The 27571-nt window shown below is 45.2% G+C and overlaps 1 protein-coding gene across 1 annotated transcript in view; it reads left to right on the top strand.

The window, feature by feature from the left end:
- Positions 1-1792: 1792 nt before the first annotated feature.
- The window catches only part of AKAP13 (A-kinase anchoring protein 13), a gene marked incomplete at its 5' end in the record, with an annotated part of 158770 nt that continues 132991 nt past the window's right edge, over positions 1793-27571 (top strand). Inside the window, 2 exons of the mRNA XM_082488901.1 lie at positions 1793-1825; positions 20287-20434. Of these exons, the coding sequence (XP_082345027.1) occupies positions 1793-1825; positions 20287-20434 (181 nt within the window). The remainder of the gene's footprint in view (positions 1826-20286; positions 20435-27571) is intronic.

The raw sequence follows: 27571 nt of genomic DNA, 5'->3' as shown, positions 1-27571 counted from the left end.
ATTGCTGTGTTAAGACCACAGGTCCGAATTTTGCTCCCTGAGGAAATTGGTCCGTTGCAATGAGACTTTGTAAAAATCCAAATGTGAAGTGGGCTTAAAAGGGAGTTATTTCCAACCGTGGTTTAATTTCCATAAGAGACAATGAACACTCTTGGCTGGATAACGTTTTGGTACCCCTCTTCAGGATGCCCAGGTTCAGAATAGGAGAGAGGCGCTCGGGTAGGGCACAAAGGAGATTGGCAGGGCTTGTGCATTTTTTGGTTTTGTTTCTTTTTTTTTGTTGTTTTTTTTTCTTTTCTTTTCTTTTTGAGCCCTCAGGAGGACCGGGATAGCAGGAGCGTGTTGTAGGACAGCGGCGGAGATCGCTTGCAGAGCTGGTTTTGGAGCTCAGCTGCCCAAACGATAGCTGGTGCTACTAGTCCCCTATTTTCACGTCAGTCTTCGTAAGAGCTGAAAATACAGGGAAAACCGTCAAGCGTAACCACTTGGAGGCATTCTTGCTGTTGGAAGGGGTATCTCGAGGCTGGAAACAGGCATGAATTTGACTAGATTTAAAAATACAGCAAAATATTCGTCCGTCTCCTGGCTGCCTTGGGGGACCTTGTGCAGAGGGAGCGTGTTTTGGTGGGCGAGCTTGGCAGGCAGCTCAGCTGATTTAGAGCAACCGGTACGAAAATGCTTCTTCTGTAAAAGAAGGAGAGCGTGTGAGGGAGCAAGGATAGCTGGAATCAGCTGAGAAAACTTGGGCCGTGGTTTAATTTCTGTCTCAGTAAAGGCAAACTGTGGGATTTGGAACGGAACGAAGTATGAGCAAGATCCTGTGTTTTCTGTGTGAAAAGCAGAGTGGTATTTCATCCCTTTTTATAAAGGGTTTTAAGTATTTGCAGAGCATTACCAGTGTTGCAGACATGAGCAACAGCAGAAATTCCATTTTTAATTGTTTTGCATTCCTTCATCTTAGGATCCTGGACTGCTTAATACACACATTAAATGAAAACTTACAGCTTTCGTTTAGGGGGAATCCTTTCTACTGCAATGGAGAAACTAATGCAAGTGAAATTCAGGTTCAACCGATTCAAAGCTCAATGCAAATAACTTTCACCAGGTTATATCGAAATTCCAGGGGCAGACCTGGCAGAGGAAATTTTCTTCGCTAAAATCACCTTGGTAGGATGAGTAATGGTAGTTCTTGACTACGAAAAATGCTGATGCCGAATTGTGAGCATCGTCTGTTCTGTAAGTTTTCCTTCAGTTTTGCAAGGAGAATTTTTGATAGTTTGATTTTTAAATAGTTTTGAAATGTTTCTTGAACAAACAATCCAGTGGGAGGAGGGGAAAAAAGGCACCCGAATAACTTGGGTAAGGTAGTGTTTGCCAGAGTATTTGGTCTCCTCCAACAGCAGAGAGGACTAACTACAAATCTTTACAAACATTTTTTTGTGGGGGAGTGGGGGGAATTCGCAGACAGATAGCAATTAAGGGTTGGCATATCCTCAGTGCCAACGGTGCAGATGGTTCAGATGAGCGCTTTGCTCTACAAATCGTTTTAGAGTTCCCTTTCTTAATGTGAGCGTAAATAAAAAAAAAAAAGTGACAGATCCTTTTTTGATCTGAAAGAGAGAAAATAGAAAATCGTTGTGTAAAAGTGAGTATTGGAAAAAATAATGTAGAGGTGATAATACAGCTTTGCAAGTTTAACGTTCTGCAGCCTATGAAGACGTACTTAAAATTTTACAAAAAAAACCCAACCTTAAATTTGTCTTTTCTTTTTTTGTTTCAGTGTTCTGAGGTCATGAAACTTAATCCACAGCAAGCTCCATTATATGTGAGTACAAAATTTAAACAGTTTTTTTTTTTCCTCTCTTGCTATTTACACAAACTGCTTCCCTCCACCCTTTTTGGAGATGCTGCTCCGTTTTCCTTTGCTCCCCAAAGACCTTATTGCTATTTGTTGAATTGCAACCGCTCGGGGGTAACGCTGAGGTAAGGTCACAGAGCTCCTCTGTCTTTCCAGTAGACAATTTTAAAGAAGTTTTAAGCCGTGTTGTAACGCTGTCACCGCGCAGGCATCCCCTTACTTTTTTTTTTGGGGGTTGGTTTTTTTTTTTCCCCCTCCCCGAAGCGTGCTCGAGCGCGTGGCTGCGCTCTTGCGACGTGATGCGGGGAGAGGCGGTGAGAAGAACTTGCTTGGGTGGAAAACGGGGCATCCCGGCGCGCAGCGCTCGCCCACGGCCATCGTATTTTTCTGCTCGGAGTTTTAAACGTGGCAGGGAGGGAGTGGAAGCGGCGGAGGGCTCGGCTGGGCTGCGAGCGCGGCGGCAGGGGATGGTTTACGTCAGCCTCCTGGAAGCTTGTAACCTCGACGGCTGCGTTAATAAGGAACGAGCTTCCTCTCGCTCTTGAATAGCGGCTTTGTTGCAGGACGTGGGGGCTGTCAAATTAGACCGGGATTTGGGGGGGGGGGTGTACGCCCCTGTGTTAGATTCGTGCCGAAGCTGCCAGCCGGCTTCGTAAGCGTTTGGTCTCCATCCAGCCTTGCCGCGCTCGCGGCGGGGTTCGCTGGTCCTGCCGCAAACCTCGCTGAGCAGGGCAGAGCTGGACGCAAGGATGGAAAGCGCAGAGGGAAAGTTGCTCGCAACTGGGGCTTTTAAGGGGAAGGAAGGAGAAACGATTAGAGCTGGTCATAGACCTGTGTCTCGGGAAGTGTTGTGTGCTGTAGGTAATGGATCGTATCGACCTTTAATGCCATGGAAGCTTTGCTTTTAAATTTTGCCTACTTTTAATTACCGGCTGGAAGTTCGTATCGGAATTTATTCCCCACTTACTGTACTGAGTCTTGTGCTCGAAGCGAGATTAAAGCATTACGTAGTGCGACCTGACTTTGGGAGAATGGCTTTTCTGGCGTACACCACCGCATTCTGTGTTACTGTGAAACTAAGCGTTGCCCGAAATTTGTTAGATCACAAGCCTACTGAATGCACCTTGACTTTGAGGAAACTTAGTTTAAACTTCGGACGCATTAAAGGAGAATGAAACTTATGTGCAAATATTTGATGTAGATGCTACAGTAGAAAAACATGAATGGTAGAAAGCAGGATAAAATTATCCCTATGTCTTTTGCACAGTATATGACTTAACCAATCTGGAGGCTTTGTTTTCCCAGTTTTATCTTCTGACTTAGTTTATTTTCCCACCGTTTTGTGTGGGTTTATATTTAATACGTAATACTGGAGTGGTATATTTAAAAGTCCTCATTCTCACGTGACAGCGAAGAGGACTGTGCTGAGGTCAAATGTAGCGTATAACGATCATATGGCACTCACTATAGTGTTCCTTTGCAATGCAAATAAGTCGATGACAACATTATTAATACATCAGTGACTCCCTTTTCTCGCTTCCTCCTCCTCCGCTGGCCAGGTGTATATGCAAATTGTCTCCCTTTCAAAACAAACAAATTTTGGTAGCGGGGGGGGGGGGGGGGGGGGGGGCAAAAAAGACAAACTCAAGGGCCTTGAAAATTCAATATTTAGTCTTCCTGTTTGCTCCCAGGATAAACGCTTTGTACATTTTAAGTTGCTTTGTTTTCCACCTGGTATTAATTAACAGCTCAGCTCATCTTGAGTTGTTAGGCGTGAGCAGAACATTAAAGAAAAATGTATCTTCCTGGCTTTTTTATTTTCCGAAAAGGCCTGGCCATTGGCCGGTGAATACCAAACCTCACCAGGTTCCTGCAGTGAGGTTGCAGTGTGATGTCAGCTCCCTTTTCTGTGTATGGGCTACTTGAGCTGTTTTCAGATCACCGAGAACAGTATCCTGTGAATTTCCCCATAAGGAATTTCATCTCTGTGAAGTAAATGACTGAAAATAACAGACAGGTCAGGGGATCTTCCTGCATTTGTCAACTTTCAGGAAAAATTGCTTCCCTCAAATTTTACCCTTTTGTTCTTGACACCTTTGTATTGCGTCCTTTCCGCTCTTCTTCATTTAAGCCGATAGTTTAGATTCAAGATTACTTAGTTTTGCTTATTAATTTTTAAATCTATGAGTTTCATCCTGAAAGCTCCATTTGGTATCTGTTTTTATCATAAGCAGCATTACTGAGCTCCTTTTTGGAGGCAAAAGTAAAAAATGGTGTCTCCAGTTCAGTTCCTGGAAGTCAATTAGAGAGCTGGAGCACGTTTTCTCCTATCTGATAATTACCAGGTTGCCCAGATTAATACCTTACAATTAGGAAAAGTTTTTTGGGAACCTGAGATGTCCAGTGTACTTGCGACCAAAGTTTTGTGGGTGATGGAGAAGATGGTACTTTCACATACGCACTAATAGAGCGAGAGATTCCTCTATTATCCATTACACACAAATAGAGAGAAGACCACCCGCCTCATCCTTCTTGGTACCTTCTTTTGGCTCCTCGGACTTTTATTTGCCTCTTCTGCAAAAACCAGCTGTCCTGCCTCTGCAGAGCTTGCGACCACTGGGAGGGCACAGCCTGTAATGACGCTTTTCTAAGTGTAAAGATTAAGAGACAGGGTGGAAAACACGTCCTGTAGTAGTAACGAGTATCGTGGGGTTTGTGATTAAATAAGTCTGTCCCATTTAAGGGCTGTCTGCGTTCGCTGGTCGATGCGGTTGCCAGGAGCCGGCGCTAAGCGTTGCGTTGCCGCAGGTTTGGGCTGGGACAGGAGCTCAGCCCTTCCTCCGCAAAGACACAGCTGTAGCTTTTTCGGTTGGTCCTCCCGGCAGGATCGTACCTCTTGCCCAGAGCGGTTCGTTACCTGCCCTTAATGCTGCTTAACGGGCTTTCCCGTCCCCAGAGCTCGGTGCTGCTCACAGCCATGTGGTCATGGGGCAGAGGAGCTCGTGCCAGAAGAGGCAGAGCAGCGAAGCGTTCCTCGATACAGCACGGGGAAGGTTCACCGCGGTGCGATGCCATTAACGCTGGTGCTTAAACAGGCTGTAGGTCAAGCAGCTATCCCCTCTGCACCACTGGCAACACCTAATTGCCCTTATAAAAGGCAGCGTTGCTTGACAGAGCCTGTGTCTTAATATTGTGATGTGAATTTGAAATAAAAACCCCTCAAAGGGTTCAAACCCCCTTCCTCACCTCTCTCGATTGGGCACTAACATGAGCTGCTGTCTTGCTGCCATCAGCAATGTTCTGAAGTTGTTGAACAAAGGGAAAGTCGTTGGACAAAGTCCTCTGCGATTCACGTAACTGATGCTGAAGGTTCGAGTTCTCCCTGTTATAGCAGTGCTCTTAAACTCTGTGATAGAAGCTTGGCTTGAATGCAGAGGTGGTCTCCAGAGCCATAATCAGCATAGCGCAGGGAGGGTTTTGGCGGAGAAGGAGCTTTATCTCCCAGCTTTTTCACCAGCACGGGTTACGGTTACAGAAAGCAACTGTCATTTGGCTGGATTGAGTGTATCTGATTTCTGTAGCCGCTGCTCTCGTGGGCTGTCTTCTTTCCAGCGTGTAATTACATGGATCATGGTTTACGTAGTTTTTGGTGCAACTATGGATATTCTGTGGAAAAGGGGGTATTCTGTAATACAACATCCTTAATATGCAGTCATTTCTTCGGGTGCAGGCTGTGCAAAAAAAGAAGTCCGTGTGGCTGGACAGTCCTTTGGTTGTCTGCCTCAAACTGTAGTCGGGAACATCTCTGCTGATGCACAGATGCTGGATTAAATCTGAAACTGTCTTTACATCCTACTTGTATTTCAGCGCTGGCATGTCGATAGGGGAACTCTGTTGAGCACAGCGTAGTGGATGAAGGAGAGTGTTTCAAACCTTATTTCTGCTCTGCCTGGGGCTTTGTGCTCTGGAAGCCCAGGGTCTCAAAGCGGAAGGACTGAATCCTTCCAGGTGGAATGGGAGGGTTGCAGAAGTCTTTGGTTGATGGGAAGTTAGGAGCTTCAGTTTTGTTTGGTTTTGTTAAATGCTTGCAATGCCCTCGCTGATCGTTACCCTGTTAAAAAACTTGTGTGTCTCTACCAAGAAAAGTCAAAATTTCAACTTGAGTATTGCAAGGTACTTCTTAGCTATTGTCGGTATGTTATTGGAATATCCAGATCATCAAGGAGTAAGCGGATAGGACAAAAAGGATTAACATTGCTCTAAACAATGAAGGTTTATTAAGTGACCTTTTTATTGTTGTGATTCATAGAATGGTTTAGGTTGGAAGGGACCTTGAAGATCATCTAGTTCCAACCCCCCTGCCATGGGCAGGGACACCTCCCACTAGACCAGGTTGCTCAAAGCCCTATCCATCATTAAGATCTCTCTTTATAAAACTAGTAATTTAAATTAGTCACTTAGCTTAACCTCAACTGTTGCTACCATCCAGGCAAGAGAAAGAAAATGGGAAAGAGCTTTGTAAAGGCGAAGTGTTGATCTTTTTATAAATGGTATCATTAATTGAGAATCCAGCAGAGTATTCAGCAGGAGATTTAATTGCAAAAGGATCAAGGATCACAAGCTGTGTCCTTACTTCTAACCAAACTTTAATAAAAATAGAGTGCACGTGAGTGAATGATGAAGGTCGAGTCTTCAGCTGCATACAATGTCCTGAAAATCTGACTTCAGAATTGACCTGCACGGCTTCCGATGTCAGCCTCTGCAATCTATAGGATCTTAGTAACGTTCCTGATTGTTCTTCTAAGCCACTCGCATCTCCTCCTGCTCTGAAATCAGTGATGGGGTTTTTTTTAGAAGCAGTATTGGGTACAAATGTGTTGGAACAGGACTGGAGTAACATGCAGGGGACGAGCTGGGAAGCATTAAGTGTCATCTTCTCTTGATTACTAGCAAGGCTACAACCTTAGATCTGCCTTTAAGACAGGAATGTTTTTTTCACCGCGATAATGATCAGTGGGTGTGAAATGGAAAAGATTAGCAGCTGGAGAAGGGTGATGTATTGCTGCGAACTTTTTTCCTTTTTCCTTTTTGATTAAAAGGAACAAACTTGTTTTAAATCACAGCACTCCTCCTCTGCATGGTTTGTCTAAGGTGTGCCCACGTTATTTGGAGTGACAAACCCAAATGTGTCATAACTGGTGATTGCATGGGAGGGCAAACACTTAATTGATAAAAATGCTCCCATTGACTTTGGTCTTTAATCAGGGCTGTGGATGGAGTCTCTTGTATAAACTGCCACTTATGAGCTGTGTAACTTGCAGAGTTTCTCAAGGAGAGTTTTGATAGAGATGAGAGCTCCCACTTCCAAGCCAAAATGTCATGCGACTTAATGAAGTATGAACTTCAAAAGCCTCAGAAGGAATGCATTGACCCTCTCTTAGTGTAACCTGGGTGTTGGGTACAGTAGGTCCTCTCTTCTGTTAATGAATGAACTACTCCTGTAGATTTCCCAGAGTGTCCTGCTTTAATCTAAAATGGGAAGGAAAGGGTAATGTTTATAATGTTTTTCTCCCGCTTGTATATCTTACACAGAATGATGCCCTGCTGAAGCGCACTGTGTATTCCTGGGAAAAACCATGGAGCTAACCTCTGATGTTCATGTTTTATTTAAGAAAAAAAAACAAACCTCTTTTGAATAAATACTAAAGGATTATAGAAAAAAGGTCACAACACAGAGAGCTTGAGGCTTGTGGCAGCCGTGTGTGTCCCAAGCGCCGTGGTTCCCCGTGTCCGCCAGCGCATCGAGGTGCCGTGCAGAGGTGCCTGCCCGGCGGCCGGCTTGTTACCACGGCTGAAACCATCTCAGGTGTGACTTGTGTGCGCCATTGTGTGCCAAATAATTAATGATCTTCAGAAATCTCTACCAAAGGGACAAAAGGACAAAATGAAATACCTTTATAATCCTACAGTAAAATGTTGTCATGAGGTTGGCAGCTGTGGTTTAGTTACTTTTCTACTAACATTAAATTTGCTTGCTTAGTGGCATCTGTAGTGACAAAGGCCACTGCGATGCCTGAATATCTGAGATCACTCCAGCAGAAAAAGCAGAACATACCTTGCGTGCTTTTGATGTGGGGATTTCTCACGAAAATCACTGTACGGAAGCCCCGTCTTACTTTCTCTTGAGGTCCTTAGGCAAGAGCAGAACCAGCCTTGATGTTTAGTTCAGCTCTGTGGTGAGAGGATCTGATAAACCTCTTGTCTTTTATTTGTTGGGTACTTGATTTCTTCTTAATGACAAAGTAGTTTTCTGCCCCACCTGCAAAATGTCTTTGAATTATGAATGAGTGGAAGGCCTCTGAGCGCCTTTTACAAATAAAGTATTTGGTTGTGTTGGTTGTGGCAGAACCTGCTTCTTGGTTGGTTTTAAGAAAGTTGGTTGGGGCGCCTGAGTAAACTGATTTTTTTGAGAGAAGCACATTGCGACTTGTCTGGTTCTGCTTTCATTCTGCAGGCAAAATAGTTTCCTCGCTAAACTGTGCTTGACCTCGTCTTTTAAGTTTTTGTTACTTAGGTCCTTGATCCAGATTCTTTTCATCTTTCACTTCCCAAATTCTGGTCTACTTCATGCAAGAAGTCATCCCTTCTGTTGAAATGGGTGTCTTGGCAGCTGCCACCTGAGCTCCGCACCATGCTCTGGCAAGCGGCCTGCTGCCTCCCCGTTCCCGGGTACCCAAATGAAGAGTTCAGGTTGCACAGATGGGTTACGGCGAGACTGTTCACTTGGCTTGCCCCTCCTAAGCGAGGCATTCGCTAGCTCCTGAGGTCTGTGTGATGTTAGTATAGGACTACTTGTGAAACGGTCACTTCTTTGCATTTACTGAAGGCGGCTTTGTCTGGAGAAGTTGGAAGAGGCCTCCTGACCATCAGCATCACCTTCTTTCAGCCATTGACTAAATTGCAGCTGAGAGGCCCCTTCTCAATGCTTCTTCCATATTATCTGAAACTGAAGATGCCGGTGATTTGGGTGCAGGTCCTCCTCCCATAACTGTCTATTTGATCTTTTCTTCTGTGATCCTGTTTTGCGGGTATGAACGAGCTGGTAAACAATAAATGGACTAGCTTAAACGAAGTCTGGAGCACTTGTTTGAAATTCTGCCCTTAAGTCACCACTGCTTCGCAGCCTTACATGTGAACTTTAAATAATACAACTTTCAGAAGAAAGACGCTGGAGCTGGTACAGGGGTAGGGGTGGGAAAGCAGAGGAGACAACGATCCCCTCTTTTGGGGAGTTCCTAGGTTGCTTCAATCTGTTTTCTGAAAACGCAAAAGGAATCCTTACATTGTCACATGAAGAGTATTAATAAGAACGGGGTGAAATGACACATACCTCTTAGGCTCTGAATTTAGGGTTCTTTATTTCTTGTGGTGGTCAATGAGCTGGTTAATATCTGGAAGGACACCAAGAGATTGCATCCCTTCCCCAGCGTTGGCTGGCAATTTTGCCTCCCCTCCTCTCCGGAGGAATGAGCAATGGAGATCAGGACTTGGTGTTTAAGAGGATGAAAATACTTTTCAACTACTCTTCCTCTGTGGCATGCATTTATATAGAGAGTTTGTAAATATTCTTATGTTACCTTTAGAGTGACAAAACAAATTTCCCATCTTATCAGTCAAGATACACGTCCCCACTTTATTTTCCGTAACGAAGTGCTGACAGTCATTTTGTTAGACTCCAGGCAGTTCTGACAGCAGAGCCGCTGTGAGGGTAGTGGTTACGAAGACGTGAGTTTGATGAAGGCGTGATGTTTTCAAATAAACTCCCAGATCTCCTGGGCTCTACCTGCGGTGCCTCCTGTCTGCTTCTCAAGGCTGTGCTGCAGGCGGGGGCTCCGCAAACGCTCGTCCTCCGCCTCGCCCGGGACAGCAATGCCGTATTGGGCGCAAGTAGGAAAGAAAATAAACTGTGATTAATCGTTCCGTCCAAAGATCGGTGCTGTGCACTGCCATCAAGCGGCAGTTCTATTGCAGGACAAGTTTTTGGGCGCTCTGCAGGGCAGCCTGTGTGTTCTTTTATCTTTGGTTCAAAGCGTTTCTTCGAAGTATTGCAAAAGTTTCATCTGCCTCGTAGTTGTGGTTGGAGGGGGGGGGGGGGGTGCTTTTTCAGGAAGATAATGGTTATAATGGTTTCTGTTCTCTAATGGCAAAAAATGGCACTTTAAAGAGTGCCTCAATCACTACAGTAGCTCCGAGTACTGCAGTTGTGAAATATTTAAAGACTGGCGAGGATATTTTGCAGCTGGCAGGAAAACGAACCTTTTGGAGCACGCTCTGTGCTCTGTCTCTTTGAGGCTTTTGCTGTACTGTAGAGGAGGCTGAAGTACCAGGAAAACGCCATCCTTCTGCCATCTTATGCTTTTGGAAGTTAGTGTTCAAACCTGATTTATTTTTTTTTTTCCTTTGAGATACATCAAGGCTGTTTGTGAAAACACTTCAGTGACAGGAGGTTGTTTCAAGTGATGTGTCATCGTGTGTACTTTATCTTCCAGGAATTGTGACTCTCTCCACCTCTCTGATGCCAAGAGAATAGCTCAACTTCTATTCGTCACTGAATGCGTTCAGACTGCCTGCTATTTCTCCCAAGCACTACGATTTTGTTGTTACTGCTGCGTGAGTAATTAGCAGGAAATGCTATCAATCACTCATGCAGCTGGTAATAAAATTATCTGGCTTGGTTGTCTAACAGTGTAGTGAAGAACAGGAGAGGCTTTAGGATGAGGCCAGATCAAGACATTCCCATCAATTTGGGTGTGTTTCATAGGAATCGATTAGTTTCCACAATTTCTGAAAACCTCTAATGGCAGGATCCATGCTTGTGGAGACTGGATGGTACTGGAGGGGGTATTCTCCTGTAGAGACATACCCCAAGTCTTTTGTCTTTGTGTTCATGCGGTGGCGTTACATGGAGACTTGCATAGTTTAGAGGACAACCCCCAGTGTGTTATTCCCTGTGTTTCTCCGTACCTTCCCCTTCCCTGTACCAGAGCTGTATGGGGTTTGCTGTGGAGGGGCATTGGGGTTACTGTCAGTAGGTGCTTATTCAGGCAGTACAAGCCACGGCGAGTGAGGACAGCGAGCGCACGACGTTTTAAACGAGTGGTCTGCCTAACACTAAACTGCCTGAATAAACAACAAAAGGCATTAATATTTCCTTCACCATACTGCCAATTTCACCCCAACAATAAAATTATTGTAGCAGTTCTTCCCTGGATGTTCGCATATAATACATAATGGTTGAATGGCGCTTTTCTCCTCCTTTCTGCTTTTCTCCTCCTTTCTGCTTTTCTCCTCCTTTCTGCTTTTCTCCTCCTTTCTGCTTTTCTCCTCCTTTCTGCTTTTCTCCTCCTTTCTGCTTTTCTCCTCCTTTCTGCTTTTCTCCTCCTTTCTGCTTTTCTCCTCCTTTCTGCTTTTCTCCTCCTTTCTGCTTTTCTCCTCCTTTCTGCTTTTCTCCTCCTTTCTGCTTTTCTCCTCCTTTCTGCTTTTCTCCTCCTTTCTGCTTTTCTCCTCCTTTCTGCTTTTCTCCTCCTTTCTGCTTTTCTCCTCCTTTCTGCTTTTCTCCTCCTTTCTGCTTTTCTCCTCCTTTCTGCTTTTCTCCTCCTTTCTGCTTTTCTCCTCCTTTCTGCTTTTCTCCTTAACTTTGGTGTGGTTTGTTTTTTTTTTTTTTTCCCTTTTGCAGTTAATTTTATTGTTAATTTTATCACGTCTTCCTGTGTGCTAAAAATTGTTAGAAGTGACCTTGGCTGCTTAGTGTCGTGAAGGCTGTCTGCACAGCACAGTCCCGCACCAAGCAGATGCGCTAAACATGCTCTGAACAAGCGTCGGAGCATGCGGCCGCCCATGCTACGGCAGTGATACAGCTAAATTAGCTATTAACAGCCCAATCTAATAACCTGCCTGGCTCTGTGCAGCAGAGTGGTATGTCACGAAGATGTACCCATAAAGATAAATCATGTGTCTCTTTCAGCACTAACGAGATCCTGTTACTTTGATGGATTTTCTGTTGGCAGGCTGTAGAGATCTCCTTAAAGCTGCCTGGATTAATACGTATGTGATACCTATAATAGCATCGTGACACTCAATAAAGATTCATCTCTGAGCTGATTGATTTGGAGTCGGACGGAGACATCCTCTGGCAAAGGATGTGGGCTACTAATAACAGACTTCTTCCAGTGTACCCATTTCTGCAGGAGTTTGTGTTGCTTGCGCCGGTGCAGAGTAAGAAATCCGTCCCTTGCTCTCCTTAAACCATTTATCTCTTTGCAAATAAACCCTGCTGCAGGCTTAGGCACCTGGGCTGGTTTGGGATGTGGTGTGGCTGTGAGATTGCGTTAATAACTCAGCCGGGACGATGCTGGCTCTGCAGACAGGCACGTCGAGGGTGGCCATGCTGTGTTTGCAGCACAGGTGGCACTCAGGACCGATCTGTGGGAGCCAGGATGGGCCTGGAGGCAACACTTCAGGGCTGTTTATCATAGATATCCGTGTTTTCCCACCATAGATATCCGTGTTTTCCCACCATAGATATCCGTGTTTTCCCACCTACTCCTACCCAAAGAGTCTTAACTAAATGGTCTCTTGACTCTCCCTGCTTTGGCCCGCAGCAATCTTCTATCCATCGGCGTGCTGAGCTAAACTTACTTTTGAACCAAATCCTTTCTCACCTTTGGGGAAAGAAAAGTGGTGGAGAGAAGGAAGTTATTTCGCACACAGGTCAGTGTCGCAGGCAGGGCGCTGTGGCCAGCGTTGGAAGGGGAGAGCACTTGGCTCAGTGCAGCGTTAATGCAATCTGGAAGGTAACACCCCGAGTTGCAGAAAAACCTGTACCATCGTTCTGCTCTTTTGGTGGCCTGTGGGCAAGACGTTAGAGCCTGCGATTGCGTTTTCCTACGGGTAAGAGACTGCTTTGCAAAATCTGCCTTTCTCATCACAGAGGGGCTCAGTATCCGTGCCGTTAACCTGAAACCTTTCTCTGGCAGAAATAACAGCACTGCTCTTAATTTAAAAAGGAACTAAAGTTACATTTGGAGATTTTTGTTTTGTTTTGTTCTGTTTTTAAGCCATTGGAGTCGTTCTTGTTGTCTTCCTTTGTGATTTTTTTTAAATTTATTTATTTTAAGAAAAAAAAAAAATCTCTGCTTCATGCTCCTCTAAGATGAAGAAGGAGTTTGAAGTCATTGACTATGAAAAAGGACCCAAACCTTCCCCCAAATTGGCAGCTTTCCATTCTGTTTATTTCTGGAGTCTTGCCCTGGAGGTTTTATCTGCAGGAGGTTGCAACACTCCAGCCCAACGACATCCATCTTTTTCCACGCTCCTGACCCAGGTCACTGCCTTTATCGAGGGGGATATCTCCAGGCGAGGAGGGATTTCTAGAGCTGCTCGTGTTCAGACAGATTTCACCGCCCTACCTTTTGTTTCTGGGGACTGGAGTTCTGCAGAATAAACTGCGTTTGATGTGATTTTTCTCCTAAATGCTCATCTGAGTCAATGCGTTCTGGTGAAATTGAGGATGTCTGTAATGACTGCGGTTATCTCGCTGTGACAGATACCTCATCCCCTGGTCCGTTCCTTTTATATTCGTGTGCTGGGAGCTTGCAGGGTAAATGCCCACATTGGCAAAAGGGAATGGACGCTTCGAGCTGCAGCACTGCAGCACCCGGGAGTGAAGTACCAGGAGGCAACTGAGAGGCCCTAATAATGTTCCCATGAGAGAAAATGCACTCAAGATACAGTGAGGTCCACTGGCAAACTCACCCTGTTCTAAGGCAGAGGGGGAAGGGGGCTCAGCTTGATGTTCTGAAGGTAGGACCCATCCCCAGATTCCACCCCTCTAAGTTAAGCGGCTCATCTGCTTCTGTTAACCTGGGAATAGCAGCCTGGAAGAGTTTGCTGGATGTAGGTTATTTTCTTGCTGTGGAAGAAGAGCATCCTTTGGTTTAATGAGCCAGCGGTGGTGGTGCTCGGTGCCCGCATCGCGGCTGATTGGCCGGAGCACTTAGTCAGACCTGGGAAAACTGGGATCCAAGCCTTTCTCAATCAGAAGGGTTATTCCAGGAGACGAGAGCACCGTCATGTTTCCTGTAAAAATAGTTGTCCAAACTCCCATCTGCTTTTGCAGTCAGGAGCCCATGTGGTTGCGCCTGGTTTTGTTCTGCCCAGAGATGTCCATGTATCCATGTGCTGGGGGCGTCCTTTCCAGAGATGGTTCTCCAGGGGGTTCTGCGCGTGTTTTCACCGACCTGAAGTAACCTTACTGGGGGGGATCATAGAATCATAGAATGGTTTAGGTTGGAAAGGACCTTGAAGATCATCGAGTTCCAACCCCCCTGCCATGGGCAGGAACACCTCCCACCAGCCCAGGTTGCCCAAGGCCACGTCCAGCCTGGCCTTGAACACCTCCAGGGCTGGGGCCTCAACAACTTCTCTGGGCAACCTGTGCCAGTGCCTTACTGCCCTCCCTGGATCTTCCAGGATACTCAGCCAAAATGGGGCTGATGCTCTGTGGGAGCAGAAATGTAGCTGTTGACCTCTTGTCCTGGCAGAGGTAGATGGTGACGGATCATTGAGCATCTAAACAATTACATTTTGCTGTTTTTCTTGTGGGATGATTTCTGCTACGTTTTCTAAAGCTGCCTTGCAGTTGCCTTTTCCATCCTCCAGCTGCTTCCAGAGTATTCTGCAGTTCTCAATTTGAGGTGGAATTGTCTCAACTTTCCCTTTGATTTTGTCTAACTTAATTATTGTCAGTCCTGTGCACTTTCCAAAGAAAATGTAATATGATTGAAAAGGCAGCTTTTTCCTTTAAAAGCCATTTGGATGAAAAAATAACTTGGTGTGTTTGAACCGCGATTTCCATTTCGTCGATGGGGAAACGCGAAGCGCAGGGATGAGAAAGGACTTGCCTTCTGCCGTGATTGCAGCCCCATTGTGTGTACTCTGTGCTGAGCAGTAGCTGGGGTAACAGCAAGTCCAACTCCATTTAAAAATGAATAAAGAAAGATACCAACGAGCCTGAATTCCTTGAAGGAGAGGAAGAAACCACAACTGTGATTTTGTGCTGTCCTCCTGGGTACAGTGCAGCTCTCTTAGGAGCTATTCAGAGCTTCCTAAATGGGGAAAAAAAAAAATCTATTTCAAAAGCATATTTCTCCTTTTGTGTCCCAACATAATGCAATAAGCAATGACCCAACAAGGATCTGATTCATGTTATGAATAGCGGAAACAAAACAAAACTTGTTGCAGTGGCAGGCTACGTTTGCTCATCTAATCCGGTGCCTAATTCCGCCTCTTTAATAAAGCATCGTAACGCCATCTACAACAGCTCTTTAGAAGGAAATGCGTTGGGTGGAAGGTTTCTTCGCTTGTCACTCTCTAACCCATGTAACATACGGACTTTCTGCGCAGTAGGATTGCACTGGCTTGGTTCTACCGGCACGCCAAAGCGGCCGGAGACGGCAGTGGTCAGCAGCAGCAATTCTTCTTTTCTATACAGAATAAGTTCAGGGTTACTGGTTGTTAGTGTTTTCTCGTTAAAAGCAGAATGCTAAAGTGATGCTTAAGTGCTTCACTGTTGCTATCTAACACGCGCTTCGTTTTCATAAGTATTTTTAGACTCTGTGTGTGGGGAGGTCAGAGTGGGTGCTAGATAACGTACTTCAAAATTCCCAGTATGAACCATGGGGGGAAAACCAGGTTAGAAATCACATGCTTCAGCTATAAAAATACAGCTTGGGTTTTTTTTGGTTGTTTGGTTTGGTTTTTGGGTTTTTTTTTAGAAACTTTAAAATTTGTTAGTCAACATGCTAAGAATATTTTGTCCTTTGTAGTCCCTTGTAGAGATATGTACCTGTTGCTGGTAGAACCGATATCCCGTAGGGGAAACTCTCCCTTGCCAGCTAAACTCATGATTTTCGTCTCGAGGTCTTCAATTCTGCATTTGCTGGGGCTGTCCTTGTGGCCCCAAATGATGACCGCTTCCCCAAAACCAGACGCATTTCCAGAGCCTGAAGTGGAAAAGAAAGATGTCTATACATGCTTAAAACAATTATTTCTTTTTGGAAAGCAGATAGTATTTTTGAGCTAATAACATAAGTGATCTTAATTCTTTTGAGCTTAAAGATTTTGTTCGCTTCATTGTCACTTCCAAATATTGCTGAGGTCATCTATTTAAAAAAAAAAAAAGCCTTTGAAGGTAGTCCGTTTTAACAGGCACAGAAACAAGTCTGAGAAGGAAGAAATGATTACCGAGTTGCTCGTGCTTTGCCTGCGCACGATCCACATGCCTTTAACTGCAGCGTTGGAAAAACAAATACCTAAAAAGGTGAATTTGTCCTAATGCCAGCAAAATACACTGACGAACAGGTGTACTGTCTGTTTAGTTTTGGGGTTTTAGACCTAGTAACAGCATTTGGGCGTTTTTAGAGAGAACTGCGTTGCTGCCGCCTTAACGAAGCCAAAGGTTCAGAGATTTGCCACTCTGAAATCCCGTTCTGAATTGTTTTATAGTAGTTTAAAGCCCGAGGTCAGGCTTGGCTTTTCCAGTGCAGCCGTCCCTTGGCCAGGCAGACCCGCTTTCTCCCTTTGGCTTGAGGGAGGGAATGCGTTTAGGGGAAAGAGCCACATCCACCTTCTTTACGTCCCGTTACAGCTATCTGAAACCAGAGATTTCCAGATCCGAGTGAGGGAGAGGGTGACCTCTTTCATGAATGGACCAAAATGGAATGTTTTCATTTCCAATGGGCTTTAAGCCAAGTAAATATTAGTCGATCCAAACTAGTTTTGAAATTAAATTATTCTTATTTGTCGGAGCATTCCAGAGAACGACTTTGATCTGTCTGTACTTTCACCAAAGGGATATTGGCAGGCTGGCCTCCCATTTCTATCCATTCGGGATGAAAGAGGGGTTATAATAACCACCTTGTGTGGCAGTGATACTGAACAGATGACAGTTTTTGGACAATATTAAATGAATAAAGGTAAACATACTTCAATTAAAATGTTTTTGGAGGCTGAATGCAATAGGGCTGTTCGAAAAGTCTTCTATGTGGGTTGGAGGAATTTGGCTGCATTTGTAACTGATTTTTTTTTAACTCCAAAAATGTTGGAAAGCGAGGGGCTCGTTCTGTGCATTATTTCCTTTTCAAATAAATACGTTGTTTGAATATAACCTTTTAAAATCAAATTAAAATTAGCAGTGGACAACGAAATCGTTAATAACCTTGAAGTAGAGATGTGCATTGAAGGAGAACGGTCTTTCTTATTTCGTGCTTTCCTCTTTTCCTTCTGGGATCTCGGATCCCCCCGCGCACAGTGAGCTGTACCAGGCACAGGACAGCTCAGGGGTACCTCGGATGACACCTTTAAGTACACCGAAGCACACAGCGGTTAAGTGGCACATCATTGGTCTTGCTGAAGATATTTGCAGATAACTTAAAATTTCAAGTAAAGAAAAAAAAAAAAGATGGAAAGATGCTAATTAATCCTTATAAGGCTGTTGGGCATTCCCCATCAGTCTTTTGCTGAAGGGTCCTCCAGAAGAGGAGGAGGGGAAGGGAGCATCGTGGTGGACACCATCCTACAGTAAAGTGCTACTTAGACACAGCTGAAGAGCCTCTTAAATTGATATCAGCTGATGGTAATTTGTGCTCCCCCTAGACTTAAGCAGTAACTGAAATAAACTGAATTAAAATATAAATATGAAGTCTCGAATAATTTGGTTGGAAAGGACCGCTGGAGGTCATCTGGTCGGACCACCCTCCAAAGCTGGGCCACCTTCAAAATTGGGTCAGGTATCTATAGGAGAAGTTCAACCATCTTTTTTTAAGTCCCGGTTTTGACAGATTTCAGGTTATGTGGAACCTCTGGTGTTGAGGTTTCTTAAGTGTATTTATATGTTTTTCGTCAATAACTAAATATGCAAACAAGCTTTTGCAGTAACGCTGCAAATTAAATTGCATATCCTTGAAATGTGAGTAGTTTGCGTGGATAGACAGGTGTCTTCTCATGTGCACTCTGTGCCGGTTTGCTTTCCTTTCACAGGAACTGGACTAGCTGGACTTGATTTCTGAGTTAAATACAAGAAAAATGTCCTTTAACAGATACCACTTTAAACAATCAGCCCTGTTGATGTGTCCTGAAATGTCACCTGCGTTTTAAGTCCTTTTAAGTACTTTGTAAGTTCATGCCTTAAGGGAGGAACAGTTGGAACAAAGACGGATATAAAAACCAAAGCACAAAGGGTTTGTAGGTTAAAACTTCAGCTTTTCTGGGTTTGAACATCCGCTCAAAACTGGATCCATTTGCTTGAAATGGAATATTTAGTTTTCAACTCAGCATGTGAACTGGTCATGCTTGAATTTAAAGCTTGATTTATTTCTTTTTGCACCTGTTTTTATTTTAACACTGACTACATACAATATATACTTTTGCTACATGGTTCCTTTCTCCCCAGCTGGAAGTCTGCTCTGATATTATCACGCGAGACCTTCCTGAAACGTACGTTTGTAACTTTGCAACCTCTGGAAATGCAAACTAGACTCGCTGCTCCGTTTATCTCTTTTGAATTTGTGGTTTTCTTTCCCGTGTGTTATAAGGCTATTTGTTATTTGTGTTTAAGACCAGGGGCTGGTTGTGCTGCACTGCAAAACCTCGTTTCTATCAAAACAAGGTGCAAGCCTGCCCCTGGCAAGAGGTACCGGACGGGCCAGACCGGAGGAGGAGAACTGGACGTGAACTTGGAGGAGGAAGCGGTGCTGGGGCGTGCGAGGGGCTGAGATGAGGGAGAACCGGGGTGTGCGTGTGTGGGGAGATGTGAGACGGAGCACGGGAAGCGATGCTAACGCGGCACGGGGGTACAGGAGGAGTCTGGGATTTGTCTGCGGTAGCGGTGTTTGACAAAGAGAAGGGGTGAACTGAGTGGTCTTAAGGAGAAGGCTTTAAATGAAACGCCGTGCGTATTCTATTGGGTAGGCAAATCAGAATTACATAATCTGCAATAATAATAATAGTAATCTTTTCCAGATTTGCAGCCTTAGCCATGTGCCCAGAGAGGTGGTGGCAGAGAGCGGGCGAAGGCAGCTGCAGTGTAAAACTGGGGCATCCGACTGGTTTTGATCTTGGTAGAAAAGGGGCAGAAGGTCACGTCACAGTCTGTTGTTCTCGGTGTCTCGCGGTTTATGTAATTCTTCAGGCGGAGAAATGATGTACGCTGAGATCAAATGAACGCGCTTGGCTTAGTGCTGCAACAACTGCAAGCCATCCCCTTCCCCTTCCCCTTCCCCTTCCCCTTCCCCTTCCCCTTCCCCTTCCCCTTCCCCTTCCCCTTCCCCTTCCCCTTCCCCTTCCCCTTCCCCTTCCCCTTCCCCTTCCCCTTCCCCTTCCCCTTCCCCTTCCCCTTCCCCTTCCCCTCACTGAAGTTGGTGCACATCACTCCTTGGCCATGCAGGTGTATGAATTTTGGGTGTATTTACTGTGTCCTGTGCCAGGTTAATTATGATAACGTGTGTGCCCTTTATGAGCATAATTTTTGCTGATAGCAAAGATGAGCAAAATGATAGAATATACTGATATACGGAAAAAAAGTGTCCCTAAAATTAAGTAGGAGTGTTCAGCCGACAGATCATGACATTTCTTTTCGGGGCTTGACGAACTGCTGGGTTTGATAATGTACAGAGCTTTTCACCAAGTCATGAGCTTATAGATGAGTGAGAAGAGCTACTGCTCTCTCTACAGCCACTTTTATTGGGTTTTGGTAACGATGGTGGAAGAAATCTCAGTGGATATTGAACTTCAGTATCTTTGTGTGTTTATGGATTGCGGATGAGAGATGCGTTCAGAAATTAAGTTGGTTACACTGGAACTACCAACACCGTGGCTAGCTTGGACGGGGGGAAACGTCAGCGCTCAAGCAAGAATTAGGGAACTTGTTCAAATTTATGAAGACAGCGGCAATTTTAGGCCACTATCCCAGTTCTGTTGTTTTAGCTATGCATATTTGGGGGGAAATGTGTGTGTATATATATGCGCGTGTGTGTATAAAAAACCCTGTGGGGGGGGTGTGCTCATGTTTGCCGGACTTGGCGTGATTCCACCATATTAAGTCGGTATTTTGAATATACCCTTGAGATTTCTACATATCTCTGCCCAGAGCTGTGCTCGGTGTGTTTCCGAGCTGGTTGGCTGGCTGGGATGCGGAGAGGCATGCTAAGGGTGACTCGCCTGTCTGAAAATTAGGACGGGCCCCGAGTCGTGTGAAAGGAGTGAGTGTGCGAACAGGGAGCAGGAGCCTTGTAGGTAGAGAAGTTTCATTTTATGCAATGCAGTTCTTGCACATGTAAACCTAACCTTTTTTTTCTTGTCCTTTTTCCTAGGGTGACTCTCTTATTACGGTGCAGCTGACTGAGGAAGATAAAGTTGAAGATGATGTAGTTTTTTACTTGGTCTTCACTGGGTCAACTGTCCAACACTGCACAAGCACGAGAAAGATTAATCCTGGGAGTTTGGAGACAATTTCTCCTGGTAAACAATTGCCTTTCTTTGCGTATCAGCGTATCAGTCTGTGAAATTTGGTTAATTCAAGTGGACTAAAAAGCAGTGCTGTTTTGTTGGTTGTCTTTTTCCTCATTTACTCATTTGTAGGAAGTGTGGTTTGGATGACTGCTTTTGCCGTTTAAAAATCTCTTGCGTGATTTCACTAGAATTATATGATTCTGATATTGCAATTATTTAATGCGTAACTGTGGGACTCTGTTGTAGAAAATACACTGTTGTATTTACGCATAGTAAAAAGCTTTTAAACGTGAGCAAGGTAATGGAAGACACATTTGCAAGAGATGCTATTGTCCAAATGGTGTACACCCCGGTAAGTCCTAGCTACGCTTAGGTTCTCTTTAACTTGGTGAGGTTCACTGCTGTAGTCCTGGTGAAATACAGCCCTTTTCCCCTAAATCCTGTCATGCAGATCAGTGCCGGCACAGAGTTTCTGAACCTCTTGCGGTGGCGGGCAAGCGAGCGGCGCTTGGTGCCGTCCCTCCAGCACAGCCGGTTCAGACGGGATGGGTTTTCACATTAGAGCCCACCACTCTTTTTAAGCCTTCATGCCGTTAACAAAACAAAACAAAACAAAACAAATCAGTGCAGCATTTTCCTCTGGTGACTTCAGGACCGTGGGAATGAGCGTGTTCCAGGCTGCGGTCCTTACCATTAACCTTTCATTCTGACTTGTTGCTATGCGGCACATTGATACTGGTGTGAGAAAACGCCTGGCATTTTCACTGCGCACAGGGTAGCTTAAGCGATCGAGTGTATTTCTTGGGTTTGCTTTTTTATCTCTCTTGTAAGTATTGCTTTATGAGAGACGCACGTGAAGTAAAATTTGGGCTAAGGCGTTTTTTTTTCCTCCTGGAGACGAGTAGCTTAAAGTTGGCCACCGTATCTTTTTCATTTCCTCCTCTCTTTGTGCCGTTTGGGTTGTTCAGTGGGCTTGGGAGGGGAAGTCTTTTTACGGTTACCGACGACTGGAGCCCCGTGCGATCAATTAGATTAGTGCTTATTTTCTCCCAGAGGAGGGGGCAGAGGGGGTGACTCCTTCCCTGCTTTTGTGTGGCGGGCGCGGGGCTCTGCCAGCCCCGCTGGCGATGACCTCACCTCCCCCTCGGGACGGCGGCTGCCTCGCCAAGAAAGGAACTGAAAAGCTTCAGTGTTCCCCTTCAGCCCGCGCGGGAACCCGCTGGCTTGGTGGGATTTTTTTCTGGGCAGGAGTGATGCTTTCCTGTCACCGCTGGCCCTGATGTCCTCGGAGCAGCGGCGGATGCTGCTGGGGCGGTGGATGCCAGGCGGTACCCGGGGTGATGCTTTGGGCTCTGCCTGTCCTGCCGGCCCCAAATGTAACTAAGTCACTGGTTTTGTCACTGTTAGTGGGAAATCTGACTCTGCCCCTGGTTCAAAGGGAAAGGAGCGAATTGCTCTCCATTCTTCCTTTATTTATAATGGGCTGCTTTTTTTTTTTTTTTTTTGGACCTGGTAAAATTGTGGCATCCTCGTGGCGTAGGATGCTACGTAGGGATGGGTGCTGTCCCAAAATGCAGCTTGTATCAGGCAAAGATTTAACAGACCTCACGGGAAGGTAGTCCTGTTCCTGCCGGATAGCACTGTCTGGGGCCACGGTGCGAGGGAAGAGGTGACGTCTCAGATGTAAGGAACCATGTGGGTAACACCCTCTGCTGTGCTTCTGCCTCATTTTGGAGAAACGACATGAGGGGAAAAAAAAGACTTTAGTGGTGAAGGGGGTGCTGGGGAGAAGGAAACTGGGAGAAAACAGTTGTTTTCGTACCCTCTGCTGACACCGATGCATTTGTCCGGTGTTGCTTCAGCGCCGACTACTCAGATTTCAGTAAGAGCATGACTTATTTCAGCCCAGCTCTTCCTCCTCCTCCTTCTCCTCCTCCTCCTCCTTCCTGAACTCGACAGTGAATCTGTAATCATGTGTTTACACTGTATATTCTGCCAGTTGCCCTGGAGATGGCTGTGGTGACTCAGAGCTGGCGTTATTTGACCTCGCTGCGGGATTAGCCATGAACAAGAGGCAGTGTGTGGGAGACCAGCCCTTGATTAAACGTCCAGTTAGCAAGTGTCTCTGCAAGGAACCTCCCGCAAGCGGCTTTTAGCCAAAATCTCATGCTCCACTTCCAGCTTCAAGCATCTTTTGTTTGTCCCTGCAACGCAGGACATGTTGCACATCCCTGGGAGCGCTGCCGCTCCTCGGGGACATCTCAGGTGGACGAAGGAAGGTCTGATGTACTCAAGAGCAACATGGAGCCCCTCCGCCAGCCTGCCTTGAACCTCCTCTGCTTCCCTTCTGGGCTTGGAGGCTCTTCTCTCATCCTCCTTGTCCCAAGTCCTCAGAGTTTCATGTGGTCCCCAGGGGTCTTCATCTGAAGTCCATCAGGGGCTGGGCTGAAAGGGGTAACCGTAATTCAGTTGGGGCTAATGTAAAAACAAAACCAGATTTTAAAATCTTTTTTTTTTTTTTCTTGACTTTTCAGTAGTTTTGGAGATGTATGGAGGCATAAAAAAAAACAGAAAGAGAAGTGATTTGTTTATGTCTGCTGCCAAAATTAAGTAGCATGTTTTAGCAAAGCTTTCAAAGGAAATCACATTTAAAAAAATACTCCCAACAACATAAGGTGGTTTTAGATGAGAAATTAAAGAAAATGGAATGGAAATATAAACTGTCAGAATACCTCCTAAATTCTCTTTGTGTGTGAAAATTCTCTCTATCCTGAAAGACTTTGCCTAAATAAAGCTTAGAATTGCAGTCAAATGACTGTTGCATTTTATATAATTACTAGAGCAATCTACCTCTTTCATATGCTGTCTTTATCAGGAGCCTTAAATATTGAATATATACTGTTAACAGTACTGTTCAAGTGTAAGTTTTTATTTCTCTGCGTAATAAAAGAAAGGACCGCTGATTGTAAATTTATGGGAGCAGCTTTTTTTACCTGAAGATGTAGCTAAATGTAGATTCAGAAGTCACTAAAAGGATGAAGTACTGCCTGTGGTTTTGTACTTGCTCAGAAGGGTGGGATGGGGTGGTTATCCTGCCCCATTATTGACTGTGTTATGAATTTAAGGGAAGTAATTTCCCCTTCTAAGAAAGAGATTCTCACCTAAGCTGATCTCTCATAACTTGAAGTATCAAAACGAGCTACTGAATTACAAGAATCAAGCAGCGGGTGATGCTTTGTGTGCTTCCAGTAGCTCTTTTGCCAACCTGAGGACAAACCAGGTACATGGTGCATCTAAGCTTCTGTTTGCCTTGGTGAGAAGGTACCAAAACCTTGTTTAACTGTTGCTTTACTGTCGCTGTTAAAATGCTTGTATTTCTGAGTGATCTGATTCAAATTCTCTATAACTGAAGAAGTTTTCCTTGTTACCAGAGGTACTCTGTAGTTCTGCAGAACAAATTCTAATACTGTCTCATCAGACGCTTCCCACGCTAAGGTCCATCTACATGGCAGGGAGAGGTGCTCCGGCACTGGATGTTGCTCTAGTTTGGATGTCATTAGTTGCCAAAGCTTGATTCCTGGAATTTGGGTATCAAGAAACTACCAAAGGTCCAAGCAGGGGAGGATGCAGAGAGGTACGTCAGCTCTGCTGCTGAAATTGTGTTGCTGGGGATGGATGTGTCCACTTATGTTACGGACGCTTCTCCTACTTACTGTTGGTCATAAACAGAGCTTTTCAGCAAGTCCTTATTACTGTAGTAACTGAGAGTGTCATAATGTTTAATAGATATTTTTCTTCCCGACATCTCTGTGGAGTAGGGAGGGTGACTGAGGCACTGCAGGGCCAAGCAGATTGCACACGGTAGTGTGGAAAGTCTGTGTTAACGCAGGGAAGTGAAACTCCATTGCAAGACAGCAGCCTCATCGCCGGCCGCTGCTGCGGGAGCAGCTTTATCCCTGATGGAAAAAAAAACCCCAAACTTACAATAAAAAGCCTCAAATCGCAATCTGGCAAACAAACCAACAAAAGAAGTACAACCTCATCCCTGTCTACGTGTGTCAAAAGCCCTGACCACAGCCTGCTGTGAGCATTGGAGGATAGAATCATAGAATGGTTTAGCTTGGAAAGGACCTTAAAGATCATCGATTTCCAACCCTCCTGCCATGGACAGGGACACCTCCCACTAGACCAGGTTGCCCAAGGCCACGTCCAGCCTGGCCTTGAACACCTCCAGGGATGGGGCCTCAACAGCCTCTCCTGGGCAACCTGTGCCAGTGCCTCACCATCCTCACAGTGGAAAACTTCTTCCTAATGTTTAATCTGAACCTGCCCTTTTCCACTTTAAGCCATTCCCCCTCATCCTATCACTACATGCCCAAGTGAAAAGTCCCTCCCCAGCTCTCCTGTAGGGCCCCTTTAGGTACTGGAAGGCCGCAATAAGATCTCCCCAGAGCCTCCTCTTCTCCAGGCTGAACAGCCCCAACTCTTTCAGCCTCTCCTCATAGCAAAGGTGCTCCAGCCCTCGGATCATCCTCGTGGCTCTCCTCTGGACACGCTCCAGCAGGTCCATGTCCTTCTTCTGTTGGGGACTCCAGAGCTGGATGCAGTACTCCAGGTGGGGTCTCACGAGAGTGGAGTAGAGGGGCAGAATCACCTCCTTTGACCTGCTGGCCACACTTCTGATGCAGCCCAGGATACGGTTGGCCTTCTGGGCTGTGATCACACACTGCTGGCTCACGTTGAGCTTCTCGTCAATCAGCACCCCCAGGTCCTTCTCCTCAGGGCTGCTCTCCAGCCGTGCCCCGCTGAGCCTGTATTTGTGCTTGGGATTGCTCCGACCCAGACGTAGGACCTTGCACTTGGCCTTGTTGAACTGCAGGAGGATGGCATGGGCCCACCTCTCCAGCCTGTCCAGGTCCCTCTGGATGGCATCCCTCCCCTCCAGCATGCCTACCTCGCCAAACAGCTTGGTATCATCGGCAAATTTGCTGAGGGTGCACTCGACCCCACTGTCCATGTTGCCGACAAAGATGTTGAACAGTACAGGTCTCAGTACCGAGTATCTTGACATTGGGAAGCTCTCGGGCAGATTTGGGGAGAAATTTCTTGCGGGAGCTGGAGTATTTGTGCAGTGCATCTAGTGCAAGTTGTGTGCCGTCACGATAATGGCTGCACTTTTGGGGCACAAATGTTGCTTTGCATTTAAAAACTGGAGTGTAGTCTCTGGGCAATGCAGAGGAGCTCAGTGGAAGAAAATAGGGAGAGATGGTCCAGTACTATAAGTCCAGAGCTGCCGCAGCTCCTCATCAAGCAAGTGAAGGGTGAGAAATAACCTGTCTACAAGCTGAGTCACTGGAACAATAAGTACAGTAATTTTGTGAGATATAATTGCCTTTGAGTGTACCACTGCAATGTGTTCCAGCGCGCTCAGCCTTTGCTCTGGAATACCTACATCGCTTTTTCTTATTGGTTGATCTCAGGAGGTGCGGGGTTCTTGTGTGGGTTTCAAAGGGGAGCAGGAGTGAAATTAGAGGCAGGAAAAGGGCCTGAGAGACTGTCTGTCTGCTGGCAGCTGGTTGCCAGCAGTTTCCACGGGGCTGAAACACTCCCGTTCACTCCAAATGCCTTCACTCCCAGGGAGCTTTCTCTCCATCCTTAAGCTAAGGTGAAGAAGGTTCGGTCTTTTACTTGTTCTTAATTCCTGTAGTTCTCAGATTATTTTTTTCCCTCTACTTTTTTTCTGCTAGTTAAAAGGATAGATGAAAACTAATTTCAATTAGCTTGGAAGTATCTTCATTGCAAACTGTTTTTTTTTTTTTACTGTGAAATCCTTTACATATGTTCATGTTTTATTCTTTTCTACCACAGAGTGCGTTTTCCCCTAGGAAACAACTTTTCATAGAAAAAGCTATATTTCATGAAATACAATCTTTGTGCTGGTAGACCAAAAGGGTAAACAAGTTGCATAACAAATGACCACTTGGCAATACCAGTTGTGGATTTGAAAATACTCTTAATTATGAAACAAAAAAAAACCCTTAAAATAGAATAAAATAGCACAGCCAAGATGACTTTTTGCAGTCCATCCTCTTTGGTGTACTTAGTTGCTCTAGGCAGTGTAATTAAAAGGAAATGATGCCAGTTCTAGATGACATCAGTCACAGGAAAAAGTGATTGAATCTGTATTGAAATTATTTGTGATGTAATGTGTAGGGGTCTTACACTTCTATAGATTTTTAGGACATCTACAGTATAAAGGGCTTTAAAAAAATCTTTCTACGCTCTCTGTGTTAATAGTTGAAGGTTTAAAATGAAAAACAAAGGCTTCTGTCTGTTGCTGGTACTGTGCCTATGCATTTCATAAGGCTTCCTGTGTTGCAAGAGTGAATACAATAACTCTGTAAATCACATAAATGCACTTCAAATATGAGCTCCAATTTTCAGAACCAGAATTTGGGATTTCTGAAGCAGAGAAGAACCACTTTTTGGACAGCCACAAGAGATGCCTTGATTTCCTTGTCCGCGAGCCACCATCTTTTGGATGCAGATCCGAGATACTCCATGAGACTCACCACATCTGCTGTTTGGCTTTCCTGTCCTGCTTAAATCTCTTCGTGAGACCTCTTTCAACCCAGCCCCGCTGTGGTAACTCAGAGGACGCAATTAGCACTGGAGTCCTTAGTCACCTACCAGGCAAACCCAAACATGTGCTTCCAGCAGGGCTTTAAATAGCTGCCCAGGCTGGGGGCCCATTGTTTGATAGCTCAAATGTGAATGCTGAAAATAGGAGGTTTGGACAGGATTTCCACTTTTAGAGGAGTAGGAAATGAAATCATGTTTTAGTAAAGCTCTGTTTAGGGGTGTTTTGTCTCCATGCGCGCCTATTTTAACGAGAAAAAGCCTGAAGAGTTTTGCTGCTGCGCTTTTAACCGCACCCCAGATCACAGACACAGGTACCAATTAGATGGTCAGGTCTAAGGCTGTATGTTAACTTGTCTGTAATTATTAATGCTCAGAAATCACCACCTTTTCTTCTGCTCACTGTTTTGCATCGTTATCGTGTAGAGGATGCAGTGCTGTCATACCAATCCATCTCGTCTCTGTAGGGATACGTAGAGAGACCGCAACCCTGCGGTCTCTTTCCTC

This window comes from Vanellus vanellus, assembly GCF_965231255.1.
Source record: "Vanellus vanellus genome assembly, chromosome: 11".
NCBI classification, from domain to species: Eukaryota; Metazoa; Chordata; class Aves; order Charadriiformes; family Charadriidae; genus Vanellus; species Vanellus vanellus.
The sequence above is the reverse complement of the archived record's forward strand: the minus strand, read 5'-3'. Positions and strand labels throughout refer to the sequence as shown.